This window comes from Myxocyprinus asiaticus, chromosome 13 (genome assembly GCF_019703515.2).
Source record: "Myxocyprinus asiaticus isolate MX2 ecotype Aquarium Trade chromosome 13, UBuf_Myxa_2, whole genome shotgun sequence".
NCBI lineage: Eukaryota > Metazoa > Chordata > Actinopteri > Cypriniformes > Catostomidae > Myxocyprinus > Myxocyprinus asiaticus.
Genome location: NC_059356.1, coordinates 42,129,995 through 42,148,544, shown reverse-complemented (window position 1 = coordinate 42,148,544; position 18,550 = coordinate 42,129,995). Strand labels below are relative to the sequence as shown.

At 37.3% G+C, this 18,550-nt stretch overlaps 2 protein-coding genes across 4 annotated transcripts in view; one reads left to right on the top strand and one right to left on the bottom strand.

Moving 5' to 3' along the window:
* The window catches only part of LOC127450051 (testis-expressed protein 33-like), a 304,945-nt gene that overhangs the window by 211,260 nt on the left and 75,135 nt on the right, over positions 1-18,550 (bottom strand). The gene's annotated exons all lie outside the window — the stretch shown is intronic.
* LOC127450022 (probable ATP-dependent RNA helicase DDX5) lies at positions 6,207-13,522 on the top strand. Of its 3 annotated transcripts, none has more exons than XM_051713724.1 (13): positions 6,207-6,374; positions 7,254-7,428; positions 8,943-9,039; positions 9,121-9,254; positions 9,637-9,702; positions 9,789-9,930; positions 10,027-10,187; positions 10,318-10,490; positions 10,594-10,704; positions 10,801-10,862; positions 10,972-11,031; positions 12,322-12,543; positions 12,830-13,522. In XM_051713724.1, the coding sequence occupies exons 1-13, from the start codon at positions 6,334-6,336 to the stop codon at positions 13,225-13,227; spliced, it is 1,842 nt and encodes a 613-aa protein (XP_051569684.1). In that variant the 5' UTR covers positions 6,207-6,333; the 3' UTR covers positions 13,228-13,522. The 3 variants fall into 3 exon arrangements, with proteins under 3 accessions (XP_051569684.1, XP_051569686.1, XP_051569685.1); XM_051713726.1 differs by having other exon boundaries at positions 12,322-12,556; positions 12,830-13,019; XM_051713725.1 differs by having other exon boundaries at positions 6,215-6,374; positions 7,257-7,428.

Here is an 18,550-nt window from a genome sequence, read left to right as displayed (position 1 = left end):
TTTGTGGCATAATGTTGATTATCACAAAAATTTATTCCAACTCGTTCAACTTCTTTAAAAAAAAAAATGGAGGTTACAGTGAGGCACTTACAATGAAAATAATTTTTGGAGCGTTTAAACACAGAATGTGAAGCTTATCATTTTATAAAAGCACTTACATTAATTCCTCTGTTAAAACTGATATATAATTTGAGCTGTTGTTTAAATTGTCATTTTTACAGTCATTTTAGGGTTTGCTGACATTACGTTGTCATGGTAACGAAGTTGTAAAATTGGATATAACTTTACACAAATTTTTTTAGTGATTTTATCACACTAAAATCAAGTTTACACACATATCCCTTATGTCTAGTGACTATAATTTTGAAACGGTGAGTATTTTAACGTTCAGAAATTGGTCCCCATTCACTTCCATTGTAAATGCCTCATTGTAACACAGATTTTTGCTTTTTTAAAGAAAAGGAGGGACGAGTCGAGATAATTTTTTGTGGTAATCAACATTATGCCAAAAATGCTGTCGACTGAGCTTAACTTGATTTGTATGGAATAATCCTTTAAGAACAAAAGGTTTTTAGAGGTTAGGAAATTTGAGTTTTGTTGTTATATAATAACTAAGTACTGTGGCAGTATACCATACAATGTTAGCATCAGATGGTAATATCATGGTCTTTTAATTTTTTTATATTTTTACTTTTATTCACATGGACAGAAATTAAGGGTGACTCAGGACAAAAATGCCCCTGAAATTCAAAATGTGGGGCCAAAAATGCCCACGTAATTAATTTTTCATTATTCATATACACTACCGGTCAAAAGTTTTGAAACACTTGACTGAAATGTTTCTCGTGATCTTAAAACTCTTTTGATCTGAAGGCGTATGCTTAAATGTTTGAAATTAGTTTTGTAGACAAAAATATAATTGTGCCACCATATTAATTTATTTCATTTTAAAACTACAATTTTATTTAAAAAAAAAAAAGAAAAGTTTTTGAAATTGATGACTTGGACCAAATTAAAGAATAAAGAAAAGCAGCCAATAAGTGCCCAACATAGATGGGAACTCCTTCAGTACTGTTTAAAAAGCATCCCAGGGTGATACCTCAAGAAGTTGGTTGAGAAAATGACAAGAGTACATGTCTGCAAATTCTAGGCAAAGGGTGACTACTTTGAAGATGCTAAAATATAACACAGTTTTGATTTATTTTGGATTTTGTTTAGTCACAACATAATTCCCATAGTTCCATTTATGTTATTCCATAGTTTTGATGACTTTACTATTATTCTAAAATGTGAAAAAAATTATAATACAGAATGAGTTTTTCAAAACTTTTGACCGGTAATGTATCTATACAGTGTATAAGGTGTTTCACAAAAGCATTTGTCTTAAGATTGTTATTTATATCTTCCGCTTTAGTGTGTCAATAGGAAATATAAATGTTAGACTCCCAAATATTACTTTTGCAAATAGAAAAGATTAGAATAGAAGAACAGGGAGCCCTGCAACAGATGGCATTTGAGAATGGCATCAGAAGCAATTGAGACAGCCAAAATAGACAGAAGAACTGTGGCGAATTCTCCAAGAAGCTTGGGACATCCTATCTGCCAACAACAAAAACTGAGTCCAGGTGTACTTAGGAGAATTGGTGCTGTTTTAAAGGCAAAGGTGGTCACACCAAATATTGATTTAGCTTTTTTATGTTTACTGGACTTTGTATGATATTAAGTGATAAATGAAACTTATTTATGTCATTATTTTTGAAGACTTCCTCATATATATATATATATATATATATATATATATATATATATATATATATATATATATATATATATATAGTTGAAGTTTACATACACTTAGGTTGAAGTCATTAAAACTCATTTTTTAACCACTCCCCAGATTTAATATTAGCAAACTATAGTTTTGGCAAGTCGTTTAGGACATCTACTTTGTGCATGACACAAGTAATTTTTCCAACAATTGTTTACAGATTGTTTCACTTTTAATTGACTATATCACGATTCCAGTGGGTCAGAAGTTTACATATACTAAGTTAACTGTGCCTTTAAGCAGCTTGGAAAATTCCAGAAAATAATGTCAAGCCTTTTACACAATTAGCCAATTAGCTTCTGATAGGAGGTGTACTGAATTGGAGGTGTAACTGTGGATGTATTTTAAGGTCTACCTTCAAACTCAGTGCCTCTTTGCTTGACATCATGAGAAAATCAAAAGAAATCAGCCAAGACCTCAGAAAAAATTGTGGACCTCCACAAGTCTGGTTCATTCTTGGGAGCAATTTTCAAATGCCTGAAGGTACCACGTTCATCTGTACAAACAATAGTATGCAAGTATAAACACCATGGGACCACGCAGCCACCATACCACTCAGGAAGGAGACGTATTCTGTCTCCTAGAGATGAACGTAATTTGCTGCAAAAAGTGCAAATCAATCCCAGAACAACAACAAAGGACCTTGTAAAGATGATGGAGGAAACAGGTAGACAAGTATCTATATCCACAGTAAAACAAGCAAGGAAGAAGCCACTGCTCCAAAAAAAGACTACAGTTTGCTAGTGCACATGGGGACAAAGGAGAAATGTCCTCTGGTCTAATTGAACTGTTTGGCAATAATGACCATCGTTATGTTTGGAGGAAAAAGGGTGAGGCTTGCAAGCCAAAGAACACCATCGCAACCCTGAAGCATGGGGGTGGCAGCATCATGTTGTGGGGGTGCTTTGCTGCATGAGGGTGTGGTGTACTTCATAAAATAAATGGCATCATGAGGAAGGAACATTATGTGGATATATTGAAGCAACATCTCAAGACATCAGCCAGGAAGTTAAAGCTCGGTCGCAAATGGGTCTTCCAAATGGACAATGACCCCCAAGCATACCTCCAAAGTTGTGGCAGAATGGCTTAAGGACAACAAAGTCAAGGTATTGGAGTGGCCATCACAAAGCCCTGACCTCAATCCAATAGAAAAGTTGTGGGCAGAACTGAAAAAGCGTGTGCGAGCAAGGAGGCCTACAAACATGACTCAGTTACACCAGTTCTGTCTGGAGGAATTGGCCAAAATTCCAGCAACTTATTGTGAGAAGCTTGTGGAAGGCTACCCAAAACATTTGACCCAAGATAAACAATTTAAAGGCAATGCTACCAAATACTAACAAATTGTATGTAAACCTCTGACCCACTGGGAATATGATGAAAGAAATAAAAGCTAAAACAAATCATTCTCTCTATTATTATTCTGACATTTCACATTCTTAAAATAAAGTAGTGATCCTAACCGACCAAAGACAGGGAATGTTTTTTACGATTAAATGTCAGGAATTGTGAGAAACTGAGTTTAAATATATTTGACCAAGGTGTATGTAAACTTCTGACTTCAACACAGACTGACACAGAGATCAGCCACAACATTAAAACCACCTGCCTAATATTGTGTAGGTCCCCCTCGTGCTGCCAAAACAGCACCAACCCGCATCTCAGAATGCACCACAATTGTACAGAGTGGTTATCTGAGTTATCATAGACTTTGTCAGTTCGAACTAGTCTGGCCAGTCTCTGTTGACCTCTCTCATGAACAAGGCATTTCCATCCACAGAACTGCTGCTCACTGGATGTTTTTTGTTTTTGGTACCATTCTGAATAAATTCTAGAGACTGTTATGTGTGAAAATCCCAGGAGATCAGCAGTTACAGAAATACTCAAACCATACTATATATATATATATAGTATGTAAGATCTAATATAGTTCTTAATATTCTATTCCTAGCCTATGTTCATTTAATTTCATGGGCAGGAGTTAAAATATTCTGAATCTAAAAATTCAGATTGAGAATGTATGTTAATGAATTGATTAAACTGAAGTATTTAAATAAAAGGATGTAGGGTACAACGGGGATAAAGGCATACTTTAAGGAAAAGTTTTTCTGGTCACAAAGTATTTCAAGTTTCAAGAAATATTGGGGGGGGCCTGGGTAGCTCAGCAAGCACTGACGCTGACTACCACCCCTGGAGTCGTAAGTTCGAATCTAGGGTGTGCTGAGTGACTCCAGCCAGGTCTCCCAAGCAACCAAATTGTCACATGGGGGTAACCTCCACGTGGTTGCAATTAGTGGTTCTCACTCTCAATGGGGTGTGTTGTAATTTGTGCGTGGATCGCGGAGAGTAGCATGAGCCTCCACATGTGGAGTTTCCGCGGTGTCATGTACGACAAGCCATGTCATAAAATGCGTGGATTGGTGGTCTCAGAAGCGGAGGCAACTGAGACTTGTCCTCCGCCACCCGGATTGAGGTGAGTAACCGCGCCACCACGAGGACCTACTAAGTAGTGGGAATTGGGCATTCCAAATTGGGAGAAAAGGGGATAAAAAATAAAAATTCAAGAAATACATTTATTTTTTTTATTGAATATTGATGTAGAAAATACATTTAGTTCAATTAAATAACAACAGTTTTTTTCTCTCCCCTTTTTCTCCCCAATTTGGAATGCCCAATTCCAATGCGCTCTAAGTCGTCCTGGTGGCATAGTGACCCACCTCAATCCGGGTGGCAGAGGACAAATCTCAGTTGCCTCCACGTCTGAGACCTTCAATCCATGCATCTTATCACTTGGCTTGTTGAGCGCGTTACCGCGGAGACCTAGCGCCTGTGGAGGCCCACGCTATTCACCGCGGCATCCACGCACAACTCACCACGCGCCCCACCGAGAGCGAACCACATTATAGCGACCACGAGGAGGTTACCCATGTGACTCTACCCTCCCTAGCAACCAGGCCAATTTGGTTGCTTAGGAGACCTTGCTGGAGTCACTCAGCACGCCCTGGATTCAAACTCACGACTATATATTGATTTAGTGTAGATACCAGGGCAATATTTATAGGGCATAATTTGGCAATTTATGCAAATATTTTGAGACAGATAGATGCTTTTTTTGAGTAACAATTTAAGATAATGCTTATTCGAAATGACAACTTTAGAAAAGGGGGCGTCATTTCTTGTTTATTTCAATCACATTTGACATTTCATTACATCTTAAGTATTCTATAAATAAATTAGTCAGTGTGAGCCCACTTTGAACATTCTTCATAACAAATCCTTTCCCCCCACTTAAGAAAAACAATGTGTTTAATTTAGCCCCTGCAACAGGAGGGCTTTTTACCCCAAATACTATCTTATCACTTATTGAGCAGTTATTGAACAGTTGATTTCATATAATCACCTTGAACAAATTTGAAAATGACAAATAAGTATTTTGTTTCAAAATAAATGTGATAATTTCCAGGATATTCATTTGCTACATAAATGTACAACATTTAAAAACATATTAAATATTATATCAGATTGCTTCAAAATCAACCCTTAGACATTACACGCGATGATCTTGTGGAAAAGGACAAATTTGCAGTTCAAACAGGTGTTTGTCCTGTGGTAGTTTTTGATGCTATTTAGTGTTTTAGGAGAAAATTAAATCAAAGGAGCCTTTAGCCCCCTTGTACCCTACACACACACACACACACACACACACACACACACACACACACACACACACACACACACATTCATGTGTTTAGTTAAAAATAAATAAAATGCCCCTTTGCCTCTTTATGGAAACTTTAATTTCTGACACTGATTTACATGGTACTCAACGATAACTGAAGTGTATCTTACTGCTATGGTAGTACCATTGTGCATTTTGGAACGTTTTTGTTATATATTTAATATATGTAACACACCTAAGATGTTATGTTATATATGTCAGGCTATATATTTGGTATTTCATGCCTATATTACTATATAACTGAAAACTTTTCCTTTAAAACTACCCTTTCCTATGAAACAACATGGCAAAGCTAAATGATCCCTAAGTGTAGCTTTCAAGCATGCGCGCATGCTCGGTGAGAATGAAGTGCAGTCTGAACATCTCGTGTCTAGATGGTAAACAGCCCAGTAGCTGGAAGTCTCGCGAGATCCGCATGTGACGTCCATGCACTTTGATTATTGTGTTTATTTGGAGTCCCACAGAAACCCTACACCTACCCCTACCCCTAAACCTTATCCTAACCCTACCACTAAATCTAACCCTAAACCTAATCTTAGTATAAGTGAACAGAACTCTTGCGAGACTTTGGCTGCCAGGGCGATATACCCCCCCCCCCCTCCAACAGCAACCATCTGGATGACGTCAATGGTTTTTCCGGAAACCGCTTCCTCCTGCTATAAAACCCGGTGAGAACTCGTTGTGACCGGCGTTCCTGAGCACCAGCACACCGCTTCAACAAATAACGTCCGATTAATTTATTTTTTTAATCATAATCTTAGATCACAAGATGCCAGGATACACAGACAGGGACCGCGGTCGCGACAGAGGGTAAGCTGTTTTGTTTATCGTCGAGTAATTAAACGCTTAATCCCATTCGCAGATTTCATGAAAAATACCGCGTTTACTTTTAACGCATTCGTGGAGTATTGATCACAGTAGGTGATGTACTTCGTTGTAGAGTCGAATTGGATCGTGTTTATTAGCGTTTTTCTGGTTAGTCGGGTGGACACGGGAAACGTCATCTGTTTTTCACCGATCGAAATGCGTCGAATGGCGTCTCTTGTTAACGTTTTTTTTTTTTTTTTTAATGTCTTAACGTTGGAAAGGCGCAGTGTCACTATTTATATATAAACATTGCGTATTTTTGATGCATAAATGCCCCAGTTGTACATGTGGCTCTGGTGTTGTAAAATGCCGGACGTTTTTTCCTCTTTGTCTCCTGTCGGTAAGAAATAAAATGGCAGCGAGTTTAAAACGTGGCGCAGTAAAACTCAACACGATGCGAGCTGAAATCTGAGCTTCCTTGATTTATTATTCAAGGCATTTTCATTGCCTTCATTGTCTGGGATGAAATCCTTCCATGGAAGTACCATGGCGTTACCATTAATATTTATTTTGGACGTGTTCCGTAGTATTGTGTTGAAGTACTGGGAATGAAACTAAAAGTAGAAATGCAATTGTGGTAATCAAGTTCCTGTGTTTGTTTGGTTTTACAATGGTGTTATCAGAGCATGCGCATGTGTGTATGTATATGTGTGTGTGTGTGTGTGTGTATATATACATTATATTATACATAATACACACAATTTTATGTACTAATATTATGCAACATTTTCTAGTGTTTGAGTTGATGTTACCCCCAACATATACGGAGTACTTTATTCTAATGCATTCATTAAAGTATGATTTTCTTTTTAAATATCCTAGCAGTTACAGCAGTGGCCCCCCACGTTTTGGAGGCAACCGAAATGGACCTCCCCCAGGAAAGAAGTTTGGGAATCCTGGTGATCGGCTGCGGAAAAAACACTGGAACTTGGATGAACTGCCCAAGTTTGAGAAGAACTTTTATCAAGAGCACCTTGAGGTTTCTCGGAGGTCAGCTGTAAGTAAATGCGCAAGGGACGGTTATTACAGTATTTTCCAGAACATAAGTCGCACGTTTTTTTTTGTTTTTTCATCTGAATGGTCCTGCGACTTGTAGTCCGAAGCGGCTTAGATGCATAATTTGTATGTAATTGATTTTGGCCAGTGAAACTCTTGAACGGCATAACAAGTACGATTGCACGTAAACCGATGAAAACATCCTTCATAGAGAAGGTTGTAGCGTTTTAAAGTGTGAATTAGGGTTGCCGATTTTACTTAATTCAAAGCGATTTAATTATATAAAAAATAACATCTTAAATTATTGCGATTAATCATGTCCCTGGACCGTAACGAGGAATATTCCTACCATCAGGGCAGTTCAAGCTTGAAGTGCCACTGGTTTTCCGCAGGGGGCAGTAAGCGAAACTCCAGCTGTATAGACGACAAAACACTCGGGCTTGCTTGACACTAGCGACAGCGTTCTTGCGTCCAAACACAGCTGGACGGAGCGCAGTTCCGAATGCGGGGATCTCGACACGTGTTTTTCTAAGTTTCAAACTACGTTTAACTTGAAACAGGGACTCAAAAAGGCTGTGTTTGATGTGATGCAACCAAAGCAGTCTAAAAGCGTCCGCCTGATGCATGTGTACATGGATGTGTCTTAAAGCATATATATCTATATCTGTCTGTCTGATGAATTCAATTGCAAAATGGACTGTTGGCCAATGATGGGTTTATGTTCAAAATATGGAAATAAATATATTTAAAGAATAAAAATCTAAAGCCACTGTCTTATCAGTGCTTCATTTAAATAACTTACAATTATTTGATCATTTATATATTGAATTATTATTTGAAGAGCTTTCTCAGCAAATATGTGTGTATGTATATTCAATTAATTGCGATTTTACTTTGATCGATCGTCATAACGTGTAAATTCGTTAATACATTTTAGTCGTTTGATAGACTTGGCTTAAATATTCTGTCCCATCATAACATTATTATTCTAACAAACTGCTGTCAAACACACCTCCTTGCATGCCCACAAAATGACACTTCATCACACTTATAGTAAAAACATTCGGTCATTGAAATGGATAAATACTTTGTGCATATCAAAGTTGCAGATATCAGAAATATCCACAGATAGACAATCGTTAACGTTAAATTAATAGAATACAGCAAATGTATTGATTTACTCAGACTAAAAGCTGTTTATTTGTATACAGCATATTTAAACCGGTTATAAACGGATGCGGCTTATTTGTTGCATATTTTTCATGAAACGCAAATATATGAAGAACTGTTTTAGACTTCCTGAAAGCAGATGCTCACTATTAAAACAAGCCAGAAACACAGATACAATGCGTAGATCCACAGAATCTTCACAGAGGGTACACAGATCTGATGTATCTTTATCTTAACAGTGCGATTTTGACCAGGTGTGATGTATTTTTTTGGAAATAGGCAAAATTCTTATCCTTTTCATCACTACCTATCAAGATTTTTTTCATAACATGTTCTGTATTACAGCAAGACGTTGAGCACTACAGGAGAAATAAAGAGATTACAGTGAAGGGAAGAGACTGTCCCAAACCAATTATGAAGTTTCATGAAGCAAACTTCCCAAGTAAGTTCATACAAATTGTTTTCAAATAATGGAGAGTGTTTGAAAATGAGTTTTAAAGTAACCATTTGATCCTTTTTACAGACTATGTGATGGATGTGATCAGTAAACAGAACTGGACCGATCCAACTCCCATTCAGTCTCAGGGGTGGCCAGTGGCACTTAGTGGCAAAGATATGGTCGGCATTGCACAGACTGGATCTGGGAAAACCCTTGCGGTATGCTATGCATATGAACCAGGTTCTGAAATTGAGGGTTTGGGGCAAAATTACACCTCAAAATGACTGTTCCCAAAATTGCAAGATGTAGGGGCAAAACAAAAAAGTCGTCCTTATGAATTCTGTCTTAACATTTTATTTTTTATTCTACGCTGATACATTTAGTACTATGATTTAATGCTTATTTAAATTGATGGGTATCAACCTAACTTAATTACTTTTGGAATTTGTTTTATTTGATAAAATGTATATAAAAGGGTAACAGTGGCCCTAAAAATCAGATCGGGTGGCAAATAGTGCCCTATGTAAAGTACATTTTTGACCCTGTTGTTTATTTTGCTGATTTTGAACTGGTTTTAATGAGCGTTTTCTTTCCCTACAGTATTTGCTCCCCGCTATCGTACACATAAACCACCAACCATTCCTGGAACATGGCGACGGCCCCATTGTAAGTCCAGACATTATAAAGTATGAGTAACAAGGCAATTGTTTGTCTTAAATCGGTGTGGTAATCGGGCGTTTCTCTCACTCTAGTGTTTAGTGCTGGCTCCCACCCGTGAACTTGCACAGCAGGTCCAGCAGGTGGCGGCAGAGTACGGCAAAGCGTCTCGTCTCAAGTCCACCTGTATCTATGGAGGAGCTCCAAAGGGACCACAGATCCGGGACCTGGAAAGGGGTATGTAGGAAATGTAAAACTTCAGAATATTATTGCATCTCTGTGTAAACATATATATTTGGACATCTAACCTTACTTTCCTATAACTGTTCTTAGGAGTTGAGATCTGCATTGCCACCCCTGGTAGACTTATTGATTTCCTGGAGGTTGGAAAGACCAATCTGTGTCGATGCACATACCTAGTGCTAGATGAGGCTGACCGGATGCTGGATATGGGGTTTGAACCCCAGATTAGAAAAATTCTGGACCAGATTAGAGTATGTGCTCCTTTTCATATGAATGAAACCATATGAGTTCTTGAATATGTTTGCTTTGGTCATGTATTATGTATAACCCTGTAGCTCTAGCTGGCTTTTGTCTAACATTGTCTTATTTGCTCCTCCGTAGCCTGACCGACAGACTCTGATGTGGAGTGCTACCTGGCCTAAAGAGGTTAGGCAGCTGGCTGAGGACTTTCTCAAAGAGTATGTACAGATCAACGTTGGAGCTCTGCAGCTCAGCGCCAACCACAATATCCTGCAGATTGTGGATGTCTGCAATGATGGAGAGAAAGAGGATAAGTATGTAGAGTCTTAAATTCTTGTCCTACTAAGTGTGCCATTTCACAATGTTGAATTGACTTCTGGTCAGAGGCTTGTGTAATAACATGTTTAACCTTTCCAGACTGTTGCGCCTGTTGGAGGAAATCATGAGCGAGAAGGAAAACAAGACCATCATCTTTGTGGAGACCAAAAGAAGGTGTGATGATCTGACCAGGAGGATGCGCAGGGACGGGTAAGATGACCTTCTTTGCTCTGTCCCAAGTCGTGATTGCTCCATGTGTGGATGGCAAAGGCAGAGAACTTTATTCGAATTTTCTTGCCTTTACAGGTGGCCTGCAATGGGTATCCATGGAGACAAGAGCCAGCAGGAGAGAGACTGGGTCCTAAACGGTACGTGTTCATCACAAGGGTGTGTGAATAGGGCTGGGCGTCATAATACAGTTTATACCTTGGTGTATCTGTCACGCTGTTAAGACTTTGTTTGCCTTCCTCCTAACAGAATTTAAATTTGGCAAAGCCCCCATTCTCATTGCCACAGACGTTGCCTCCAGAGGACTAGGTTTGTTATTCCTTTTTATTCTGAGGTTTATCATTATTGTATATAGTGGTGTTCTATGAAGTATTGTTGTTTTTAACTGCTGTGCTTTCTGAGCTCCTCCTCACCTGAAGGTGCAGTCTTGGAGGCAGGAGCTTGGCATGACACGTCCAGGTTTCACCGGAGGGGGTAAGGAGCTCCTCTGTGGAGTTCTGCCTGTCTGCCAGCCAATCAAATTGCATTCAGAGGTGATTGGGCCGAGTCTGAGAGGCACCTAGTGTGACTGCATACTACGGAGGGGTGTGGCACTACAGGGTGGTTGCACTACGTCCTGCTCGCTTCTGCTCTCGCGCAACAACTCGAATGGTTGAATTTGCTTATCCCCAGCCCAGAGTTTTTGACGTCTACGGTGATGGTATAAGGCTGTCATTGGTTGGCTGAGGTTTCCTAATGTGGGGTTGCCACTGTCATGAAAAACGTGAAAATATCAGGAAAGTGAAAATATTGAATGAAGTCATTTTTTATTTATTTTTTTAGTAATGCTTTGCTCTATAATTTCGTCAACTAGAAATTGCTTTTATTTTGTGAGTGCAATCTCTATTGTGATTTTCAGTTCTTTAAATTTTTATTTGTATAGTGCTTTGGAACAATATGTACTGTTAAAGCAGCTTTACTGATGATAGAAATAGGAAGAGAAACCAAACTCGCCAGGAGAAGTCATGGAAATACATTAGACAAAAATGATGGGTACCCTGTTAATGGGGAAGTGCTTTTTAAAAATTGGCATTTTTCGACAAGAGCAGTTGCTTTAATCTCCATGCCTCCGCACTGAATGCGATTACCCGGCTGGTCGATGTGTTCCCTCCTTTGCTGGCTTCAGTCATGTCGAGTCCTGCCAAAGAGAATCTTTTTTTTTTTTTTTTTTTTTTTTTTTCTCTCCTCAAGTGAGCACTGGTTGGTTGGAAATTGCCACCACTGTACAATCAAATTTAAGCCTTTTAATATGCTCAATTTTTTTTTTTGAGAGCATGTTTATCTTGGCAAGATGCAGCAGTTTGTTGTGACCATTGTTAATTGAGGAAGTCCATAGATGGTCATCACATTTTGATTGGTTTATAGACCACAATGTTTGGATCATTCCTGCTGATTAGTTAGCCTAAACATCTTGATTAACCATCTTTTCCTCAGCTTGGTAAGTAGATATTCCACAATTGATTGCTTCCCTTGCTAACTTTTTTCGTGTCCTTGCTGCTATGGTGTGGCGTGCATCCCCGCACTATTCCTGCCATGGCACGTCCATTTATTTTTAAACAGATGTTGAAGACGTCAAATTTGTCATTAACTATGACTACCCCAACAATTCTGAGGACTACATTCACCGTATTGGCCGTACGGCTCGCAGTCAGAAAACTGGAACGGCATACACTTTCTTTACACCCAACAACATGAAACAAGCACACGACCTGGTCTCGGTCCTCCGTGAGGCAAATCAAGCCATCAACCCCAAACTCATCCAGATGGCTGAAGACAGAGGAGGTAAATCCAATTGGTGAGATACAAGAACTGAGCTTTATTTGCAGCCAGTTTGTCTTTCATAATCTCTTAACCACAAGGGGTACACCTTATTCTAGGCCAATTAATTAATATAGATACTAGTTTTGTATTGGCCAAGTTGTTTAGTGGTGTGTAGTCTGGACGGCAAAAAAACATTTTTATTTTTCATATCTGTACGTTGAGGTTGTAGAATATTTCCACCACTCGTTTGATTAAGTCTGATTTAAAATGCGACTTCGGTCCATTTTAATCTGTTTTCCTTTTGCAGGTCGTTTCAGGGGTGGTCGCGGTGGAGGGTATAGGGATGACCGTCGGGACCGCCATTCTGGTGGCAGACGGGACTTCAATAGCTACGGTCAGGACAACCGTAATGGGGACTCTTATGGACAAAAGAAGGTATTTGGAAACAAGACTCAAAATGGATCAAGCGGCTACAATAGCAGTGGTAACAGCTATAACAGCGGATACAGCAATAATGGACCATCTAACTTCAGTGGCAACCAGTCTGGTGGCTACGGAAACCAAAGTTATCCGAACCAGCAGTTTGGTGCCAACCAAGGGGGTGTTCAGAATGGCATGAGCCATCCCCCACAGTTCCCCTTTAACCCCCAACAGATGCCCCAGTCTGTGTCCTTTCCCATGCCCCCTCCTGCCTTCCCACAGTAAATGCAATCTCAGTTGCCTCCCTAATCTTTATGATTGTTCTGTTTATTAAAGTTTATGTAACTTTCTATTTAACAGGATTTAAAGTGAACATGCATTCCTCTGTCCCGGAGTCTGCTGTGCAGGGTTTTTTTTTTTTTTTTAAATTCTTTTGTTAGTGGTATTTAGTTTTCAGTAAGTTAAAGTTATTTTGTACTATGTAGAGGTAACCAAGAAGGATTTACACCTGTTAAATGTCAAGGGCCAGTTAAGGCCATTGCATGGTCCTGATTCCTCAAAATAAAAATATTAAAATTGACTCATCTTGTCTCTGTGTGTTCATTCTAAGTTTTCTGGTCCAGAAGTCATGTTTAATCACATGAGTAATTTTTTTTTGCTAATGCGTTCATTTTATTGCACTTGTATCACAAGACTCATTTGAAAGGACAAAGTGTTTTGTAGCATGCATGCAAATTTCTAGCTTGTATATTTTAATGAAAATTGTGACCAGGAAGTGGACAGTTACTGAGAAAACACCCGAGGCCTGCACCATGAAAGTCGCTGAACGAACTCGGGGTTTCAGGATTGGTTTCAGGTTGACATTCAAACCAGTCCAGTCAGGCTTAATTGGTACCATGATGCAGCTCATCAGCTTTATCTGTAAACTCAGGTGTCGATCCTGACTTTAAGATTAGATCACAGGCTAGTGCACATGAATGAGTGACGTTTGCAGCGCACAACCATGTGAGAGAGACTGCAGGATTTACCTCTACTGAAAGCTGATGATAATGAAAATAAGAATTTAAATGAATTTAAACTGCACAAGACATTATTTTAAAAATATAAGTAAAATGCATTTACACTGCTGAAGAGTTCAGCATGAAAGCACGAAGACTTAAAACACATGATTTACACCTTATAAGGATAACTAAAATGAAGCATTTAAAGACATTTACACAAGAAGAAACTGGCTGCTACGAGAACTCAAGAGGACTGCTGCAAACAAATTCTTAATGTGATAAAAAAAAGCTGGTTTATCAATGCAATCAAAAGTGAATTCATATAGGCCCACAACAAGAACACAGGCTTATTAATTTTAAAAGCTTAAATATATTTAAAATAAAGCTTTTGTATTTTAAGTTGAAAACTTTATATATCATTCAAAACTATTACAAATAAATATAGGCTACTACTGATTACAAAACTATTAGAGACTACAAAGATGAATATTCTCCCTAAATGTATTTCCCTTTTTCAAAATCTACCAGTTAGTGTATGTGTATATATATATATATATATATATGAGATAATAGGAAACCTAGAATTAGTCTAAAAATTCTCAAGTTTTCAAAAAGACTTGGAGGACTAGAATTCCCAAATGTAATAAATTATTATAAAGCTGCCCAAATTCAACCTTTATTGATTTGGATGAATGAAGAATCCAAAGTGAAATGGAGGAAGATGGAAATTTATCAAATGGGGGAACCTATTAGTATATCCCTGTTAAAGCAACAAATCTAAATTAATAGATAATATTTGTATTAATATTACTTTTAGAATTTGGTTAGATAAAAAGAAAAATAGTACAATTAAGAAAGATATAGTTAATTTACAAGAAATTGCTAAAGATCCTGATTTCATGCCAAATAGATTAGATCATACAAGTTTTGGGCAGATAGAGATTTGGAAGGATATCACCAACTGTTCACTGATAAAGGAATGGATACCTTTTCAAACCTAGCAAAAAATATGAGCTTACAAATTCACATTTATTTAATTATTTACAGGTAAGAAGATATTTATTAACAGAAGTTAAAGTAAAATAAATAAAGGAAATGCATCTATTAATGAATTATATAACTGATACAATACAACTAATCCAATACAAATGTTAGGTATGTTAAAGTGTGCACTTGAAAGAGATTTACAGGACACTCTGAATAAAATTATATGTAGGTCGGAGGATGAATAAAAAATAAAAATGAGTCAGCAAGAAATATCATATACATTCCATACTCAATCCAGTGTTTGGAGGGAATCTACTTGGAAGATAGAAATGAGATTTTTTTTGGATAACACCTATTATTCAAAGTAAATACAATAGCTGGTAAAAGGGGATTGTTGGAGAAATTGTGGAGAAAAAAGGCTCATTACAGTCATTACAGTGCTCTAAATTGACAGCTTACTGGAATTAAGTGATTAGACAGTTTAATTTAATATTTAACTGCACAATAGAAATACATCCAGAAAACCTTATTTTTTGTGTCAAATGCCTTTGTCCTTAAGAAATAAAACTGAACAAAATATATTTAGGGTAATCAGAATAGCAGCTTTGAAACAGATTACAAAAAAAATGGCTTAAACCAGAACCCATACAATTTCAAAGATGGAGAGAAACGATTTCGGAAATATAACAAAAGGAGGAAGTAACATTTAAAATTAACAATACAAGTCTGGAATGTGAACATAAATGGGATTTGCTTAAAAATATTATAAATTAATTTAGATAGATTGTTTCCTTCAGATTCTTGATTTATGAATAAAATTAGTTAAAATAGGAGGTATGATGTCTCATTCAAATTATCTTTTTTTTTATTTATTTTTTTAAATAAAATATAACATGTAAATGAATGAATTACACATGTTATTTATAGAATATGTTGTGAATGGGTATTTGATTATTATATCGTGTTTTTTTTTATTATTTATTCATTTCTCTTTCTTGATGTACAATTTGTACATTGTTTTTAGTAAAAAAAATTTTTTTTAAAAATGTAAAAATAAAAAGCATAAAAAAAGGCTACTATTGATTAATTAAAAAGTGAACACTTTGATACTGTATGCAAATAATTGGTATGCAATAATAAAACATAGTTTGTGTCCTGCTTATATTGCTTATTGCTTATATTATTATAACTTCAAGTAAAATACTGCATGTTCATCTCGAGTCCATGAAAGAAGCAAGGGGTTTGGGTGGCATTCACCCCTTTCCAAAGCAATCTTGAGATTTTAATATTTTAAAAACGATATTTTATTGCAGGTATCACATTAATCCATCTTACTGGCTGTTTTATAGATTGCCTAATATATTATGTTTATTTTCAAAGATTTTTGTTGTTGTTGTTGCTGTGGCTAAAGAGGGTTAATGAAAAGCAATTACATTTGAAATAAAATACAACACTCTATCTGCTGAAAATCTACATTTAGATTCTCAAATAAATAATTTATCATGAAGAGTCAGTTTTGTGGATTTCTCAGATTGTAACTGTAAAGTGTGCTTTAAGAGACACGTTTCAGAGATGTCATTTTACTCGCAGCTGATTGGTTCAGCATCTGTTAGTGATCTGTAATCCAGAACGAAACCTGCTACGGAGAAGGTTAGTAGTGCAGTGTCAGTTGCTATGGAGATGAACGCCGCTAAAGCCGACCAGCATTCATGGTACCTAAAGCCTGAGGTTGAGACAAACTAATTTATAACTTACCTGGCTAGCCACCGAAACCGGCTTCATGGTACAGGCCTCTGCCCTTTAGGCCACATAAATGTTAGTGTTCTAAAATTGTAATTCTAAATAGAATTCCAGATTTCCTCCCCTACAATCGAAGTCTAAGTTTTATTCTGATGTTGCAGACATTCTAACAAGTTTAGTTGCTGACAGGACTTGTGTGTGCAAAAAAAAAAAAAAAAAAAAAAAAAAAGAATCTGTTAAATTTACAGTAAAAAAAAAAAGTCATAATCTTTACATTAACCTTATGAAACTGTACAAATCTGCTTATTGCTTTATAAGATATTGTTAATCACTGTAAAAAATACAGAAGAGCACATGATGACATGAAGTTAATCAGTAGTGGCCTTCCTGGAGCAATGACCAATAAACATGAAGACACAGTTTGTCACACACAAACACAAAACACCGTCAGAGTAACACATGTGAAATTTAAATAAAGCAATAAACATTAACTAAACTACATCAAATATAACACAGAGCACCCCAATGTACATAACTGATATTAAAAATAAGAAGAAACATAACTAATCCCATAAAATATAATGAAATATAATGGGCCATGCAGGGATTGTTATTATTATTATTATTATTTTACTGTAATTTTAACAATAATTGACTGTAAAAAGTACATGTGTTCTCTTGTTAAACATAATGTATTTTTTTTTTATTTATTTTTTTTACCATTAATTATACAGGAAAATCATACTTTTTACATCTAAAAAATTATAATTCACAGTCACAATAAGTTGCTGGAATTTTGGCCCATTCCTCCAGACAGAACTGGTGAAACTGAGTCAGGTTTGCAGGCCTCCTTGCTTTTTCAGTTCTGCCCACAAATTTTCTATCAGACTGAGGTCAGGGCTTTGTGATGGCCACTCCAATACCTTGACCTTGTTGTCCTTAAGCCATTCTGCCACAGCTTTGGAGGTATGCTTGGGGTCATTGTCCATTTGGAAGACCCATTTGCGACCGAGCTTTAACTTCCTGGCTGATGTCTTGAGATGTTGCTTCAATATATCCACATCATTTTCCTTCCTCATGATGCCATCTATTTTGTGAAGTGCACCAGTCCCACCTGCAGCAAAGCACCCCCACAACATGATGCTGCCACCCCCATGCTTCACGGTTGGGATGGTGTTCTTCGGCTTGCAAGCCTTACCCTTTAACCTCCAAAAATAACGATGGTCATTATGGCCAAACAGTTAAATTTTTGTTTCATTTGACTAGAGGACATTTCTCCAAAAAGTAAGAAATGTATCTCTATGTACACTTGCAAACTGTAGTCTGTCATTTTTATGGCGGTTTTGGAGCAGTGGCTTCTTCCTTGCTGAGCAGCCTTTCAGGTTATGCCGATATAGGACTCGTTTTACTGTGGATATAGATACTTGTCTACCTGTTTCCTACAGCATCTTCACAAGGTCCTTTGCTGTTGTTCTGGGATTGATTTGCACTTTTCGCACCAAACTATGTTAATCTCTAGGAGACAGAATGCGTCTCCTTCCTGAGTGGTATGATGGCTGCGTGGTCCCATGGTGTTTATACTTGCGTACTATTGTTTGTACAGATGAACATGGTACCATCAGGCATTTGGAAATTGCTCCCAAGGATGAACCAGACTTGTGGAGGTCCACCATTTGTTTTCTGAGGTCTTGGCTGATTTCTTTTGATTTTCCCATGATGTCAAGCAAAGAGGCACTGAGTTTGAAGGTAGGCCTTAAAATACATCCACAGTTACACCTCCAATTCAGTACACCTCCTATCAGAAGCTAATCGGCTAATTGTGTAAAAGGCTTGACATTATTTTCTGGAATTTTCCAAGCTGCTTAAAGGCACAGTTAACT

Excerpts from the sequence above, each read along its gene's own strand:
- LOC127450022 (XM_051713724.1), top strand. The coding sequence starts at position 6,334 with ATGCCAGGATACACAGACAGGGACCGCGGTCGCGACAGAGG. Across the intron at positions 10,705-10,800 it reads AGGAGGATGCGCAGGGACGG|GTGGCCTGCAATGGGTATCC; the intron begins GTAAGATGACCT and ends TTGCCTTTACAG. Across the intron at positions 10,863-10,971 it reads GAGAGACTGGGTCCTAAACG|AATTTAAATTTGGCAAAGCC; the intron begins GTACGTGTTCAT and ends TCCTCCTAACAG.